At 38.6% G+C, this 4,883-nt stretch overlaps 1 protein-coding gene and 1 long non-coding RNA gene across 2 annotated transcripts; both read right to left on the reverse strand.

Moving 5' to 3' along the window:
* Nucleotides 1–204: 204 nt before the first annotated feature.
* On the reverse strand, nucleotides 205–2,460 carry LOC149418102 (uncharacterized). Its single transcript, XM_089639329.1, has 3 exons — nucleotides 2,148–2,460; nucleotides 1,501–1,569; nucleotides 205–790 (listed from the first exon to the last, which is right to left on the reverse strand). The coding sequence occupies exons 1-3, from the start codon at nucleotides 2,284–2,286 to the stop codon at nucleotides 519–521; spliced, it is 480 nt and encodes a 159-aa protein (XP_089495455.1). The 5' UTR covers nucleotides 2,287–2,460; the 3' UTR covers nucleotides 205–518.
* A 143-nt stretch (nucleotides 2,461–2,603) lies between these two features.
* On the reverse strand, nucleotides 2,604–3,618 carry LOC149418103 (uncharacterized). Its single transcript, XR_016303166.1, has 3 exons — nucleotides 3,549–3,618; nucleotides 2,852–2,968; nucleotides 2,604–2,769 (listed from the first exon to the last, which is right to left on the reverse strand). It is a non-coding gene; the product is annotated as an uncharacterized LOC149418103 (long non-coding RNA).
* Nucleotides 3,619–4,883: the final 1,265 nt, after the last annotated feature.

The following is a 4,883-nucleotide window of genomic DNA, read 5'->3' on the forward strand; positions in this document are numbered from 1 at the left end:
ATAATGCCACATCACACTTTGTAAGGGTCCTTTTGAAAATGTTATTTATGCTGCACCACGCACATTTCACCTTTTTCCCGCTACGGACCTTTCAGGATAGGTCGCAGAGTCTTTCCTTCAGCTATTAGGCCAATGGTCCGCACAGTCGTGTCAATTTGACTACGACAGAACAGCAGAAGGTGTTCATCCGCAACCTCACTCCTGAAGTTTCGGTACAAAATGCGTTTATTTTCCTTGCGGAGCTTTGAGCGGTACAATATATACGCATTCTGCACCGAAACGCTTAGTAGTCTCCTGAAAAGCTTCTTGTACCAGACCAGGTTTCGCTGTCGTTCAATGGGGAAGCCTGACAAAAGCTGATCTTTTCGGTCAACCCCCCCCCCATTACCTTGTTATAGTCTAGTACGAGTTGAGGTTTGTAAGTCTGATTGATCTGCATACCTGTTGGTCTCTCTCGCGATCAGTTCAACGAAATCTGCATCAAAGACTTTAAGAAAGGTTTGCCCATTTCGTCGCTATTAAAAGTTGGTCTTGGCGTGCCTGTGAAAGTCTCCCTTATCCCGTAAGATATCATTAGACCAATCGAAAGAGTAACCTTCAGGCGGCAGAATCGAACGCATTGCCTCACTATCTACCTGGTCTTGTCTACTAAAGTCTATGGGAGTTAGGTGAAACGTTGATAATATTATGATAAGGTATTGGTGGCATGCAGAAGGTATCCTCATCGCTCTCTTCGTGGTCGACGTCGCTCGCTTCGTCATATCGTCGCTCGATCTGTCCATATCCATTTCTGAAACAACAGAAAACCCAAATTAATTTAATGTGTCTATATTACGATAACCCACTGCCTCTGGTACGGCTTTTGACTCGCAATACGATGGTCGCGGGATCAAATCAAATAAATTATATTTGAATAATTAGTGTTATTTTCACACAAAATTCATTAAAAATAATATATGTTATATTTGCGGCACGTTCCAGATTGGAAGATACCCATAGTATCGCCCTGGTGTAAGACCCCATTCAGAATTGAAACGTTGCTTGAAATGGCTTTAGCCGTGTTTGGTGACCAGTTCTGAATAGCCAGGTACTTTTCCACCTCCCTCTTCCACACCTCCTTCCCCTACCCGCTACCTTCAGCCTCACAACATACCCCGATTGGGGATGCCATAGTCTCACTGGCTCCATACGGTTGGGAGCAATTGATACTCATGTGCGGTAAGCACATAAAAAAATATATATCTAATGATTTTTCACGGGACTGCGTTAGTATTTAAATTGTGGTTGATAAAAAAGGCTCTTGTGAGGTATTCATATAAAAAAAAAAATAAAAAGTTAATCAAATACTTGAGGCGGGCAATGTCAGGAGTCAGAATAGCACAGTCAGGTAGGTATGGAATGAAGAAAAGAGTGTGTGTGCCAAGATCGAGTTGCATGGTGGTTCATCCTCTCTGCCTACCGAAATGGCGTGAAGGTAAGTTAGTTAGTTTTATAACTCACGGTTTCCAAGTACAGACTCTTCTAGTACAGCTGCCTCGTCCACGTTACTGTTTCTGCCCATGTCTGACTCTGAAATAAAAGAAAACACAAATTTACAGTAGAATTTGGATATAATGACTTTGCATTTAACGGTCTACTGTTTTAAGTGACGATAATGTAAACTCTAGTAAGGTTTCATAGCTTTTAGTAGGAAAACGTATCCGTTTAAAGTGACCAACTACGTAAAGCGACCTATTTTAATGATAATTTGTCCGGTTACAAAACCCACCTACCAATACAGCCTCGCTTTGACTAGGAAGCTCGACACAATGAGTCCCGTGAAGCGAAAGTGTTTTTTCAATTTAAGAAAAAAATGCTGTATTACACCGTTTAGAAGCCGGTGAATCAAATGTAATCCTCGCAAAGAAGTTCGGCATGTCTTATTTCTCACTCTGCAATACCCGTTACAGAAAAAAAAGATGTGTAATGATGCATCCACGTCATAACAACAATACATTTTGTATGTTTGTTATGTGGAATTTTTAAGTACTATGCCTATTTCCTGCCAATATACCAACAGTGAAACTGTGCTAGGGATATCAATATAAAATATAGATAATTGATTTTATATTGAGCCCCTGGTTTGACATTTAAAAAAATAAACTCACCGTTCCCAAACGCCGACAATTCTTCGTAGAATGGCAAGTCCACCCACAGCTCGCTGTGATAGCCGGCCTCCGGAGAGAAGAGTTCCCCACTCCGCGATGTCCCAGGTAACGGCTCGGGAGATGCTGCACGGATAGGCATAATTGGTGCATTGGGAGCCGTTGATTGGGTGTGGACATCCACGGTGGTGGTACGGGTCGTGGCAACGGTGAAGGCGTCCCTTGTGAAAAGGGACACGTTGTTCTCTCCGGAGATGGAATTCTGAAAACATTTACATAAATCATATAAATTGTTCTCATTCACGTGTGAAACAGTAAGTACAGTATGTAAATAAACAGTAAAATATGCACTGAATGTGCCAAATGCACAGAGCGCTGATCTTACCAACTCTCACTGTAAGTGTGGAACGCTGTCAGGAAAAAACAATAATATTGTATCAAGCATCTAAATACGATTGCTTACTTTTGTTTAGTTTTTCTTGGAGGTGCGGTAGGGAGCAAAATGCGCGTCGCCTGCTTCTTGAATTTTCGGCTTTCCAGCTCTAGCCGGAAGGAAGCAGGCAGGGCCCTAACAGCCTTTAGGGCCTTGACGCGATCCTCTCGCACCAGTAGCAAAGCAGGGTCGCTGTTTAAATAAATACAAATATATGATGAGTTCAACGGCCACAGCAAAGTACTTTCATAAAAAAACATTAAAAAATACTAACACTCCAGACGAGGCTGCAATTGCAGCTCTGCGTTGACGTCCACGTGCAGGTAGTCCGGCACCAGCTCGTACTCCACCTCTCCCTCTTCCTCTGCCACCTCTTGCAGTCAGCACCACTCTATATATTTTAAATTGAAAACACTTAATGTAAGTAATGTAAAATGTAAAATGTTTAAATTTTGTTAAATATTGCACTAATATAAAATTTGAAAATAATTATTGGGTCGTGGAGTGATCCCTTTCCCTGGACGACAGCTGTTTCTGGACAAATTTGGTAAAAGTAAACAAATTAATTAATTATACAACTAAATTACTAAATTTTTATTGTGTGACGAAGGCTTTACACCATTTTACATGTGAAAAAGAGTCAACTTTTTGACATATGACTTAAAATAATTGGTTAGCAAATATCTGTATTAATAATGAACCAATTCAAATAAAACTTATATATATCTCTTTGTTTTGAATCACTGTGATGGAATATCTATATTTCAAATGCCCGAGTGCAGTATTTAAGACATTATTGTAAATCAAAAACAGATGACGTCTTCAGTTGACGTAATCTTACACAAAAACTTCAACCAAAACAATATAATACAAACAAACGAATTAAAAACGCATTTCAAAGATAGATAAGTCAATCATGATTACACAGATATATAATTATGCGTTAAAAACCCAATAAATTAATTACTTACGGCATTTTAGGAAGAGTCCAAAATTTCGTGAATGTTGAAAATTTATAATTATGTTTTTGACAGGACGCCATAAAAAAACCGCGAAAACTCGTTAAATAACACTTCAAAGACAACGGATAAGTTCATAGACAAAGATAATATATTATCAGCTATTCGATAAAACAAGTAGCTGGCCATATAAACGTTTTAAATAATTACAATAAATATTTTACGAATGGTAGAAAAATCGGTCCATTTTTGGACCGATATCAATCGCAGAAAAATAAAAGTGGTCGATTTTTCGACCGAAATCGTTCCAGTGGTTATGAATGAGTGTCCCGGTCTTGTAATCTAGGAGGTTTTGATAGAATAGATAGCATGGACCGAAAGTAATTATAACGCCATAGGTATTTCTTTAAGACTTACTTTCCTTACCAACTGGCCGAATGAATCGTTCTCCCTTGTAAAAGCGTCGTCCCGTTTCTTTGCAAGGGCATCGTCCCGTTTTACCACGTGACTACACAAGAATCGGTCTAACGACAAAAGATGTTATATTTTACAAGTATTCCTCAAACATTATTTCTGTGTATATCAACAATCTACTAACCTTTAATATGTTATGGATATTTCCAAATATCTGAAAAGATAAATAATATTTGAAATGTTGTACTGAGGTAGGTACCTACTAAGTGTTTTGTGATAGTGAATAACGTAAACAACAATCTTTTCCCTTGAATTAGTTTTTCAAACTTCGTTTTCTTGTTCCTTCAGGCCTCATATGCAGTTTCCGCAAGACCGTTTCTACATCTTCTTGCATAATGACCTAACATGGAAAATTTTATTGCCAAAGGAAATTACGAACGTCTGGGGCAGGTTTTCATAAAATTTAATTAAAAAGGCAGACCAACTTTTTGTGGAGCCTAAAAAGGCTTTGCTGCTGCTTTATCCAGCCGGTCTTTTAGCCCCGAAGCCTTTTTACTATTTTTCCCTTTTGCTCCTTTACTTCACTTCCGCTCTTCAGACATCGCATGTGTGTTGGTTAAATTAACACAGTGCTCTTTAAGGGTTGTTATGCTACTCGGGGGTGTTATGTGTATTTGCAGGCTTAATTAAAGTCAACACTTATATGCCACAAACGTATAAATAATAAACACAGCGAGTACCTACTTAAACCATTGGTATGTGGAATGAAGGATTGTCTTTGCCAGAAAAAAATCGTATTCTTTCCTTTATTTCTTGATCTAGTCGTATGTCATAGATTCGGAAACCTATATTTTAGTGAAACGACGACAAGAAAGAGCGAGAAAGGATATAATAATAATAATAATAATAATGATTTTTATTTCAGGATGTGAA

Source organism: Hesperophylax consimilis, chromosome 14 (assembly GCF_061612785.1).
Source record: "Hesperophylax consimilis isolate HC1 chromosome 14, BYU_Hcon_1.0, whole genome shotgun sequence".
NCBI classification, from domain to species: domain Eukaryota; kingdom Metazoa; phylum Arthropoda; class Insecta; order Trichoptera; family Limnephilidae; genus Hesperophylax; species Hesperophylax consimilis.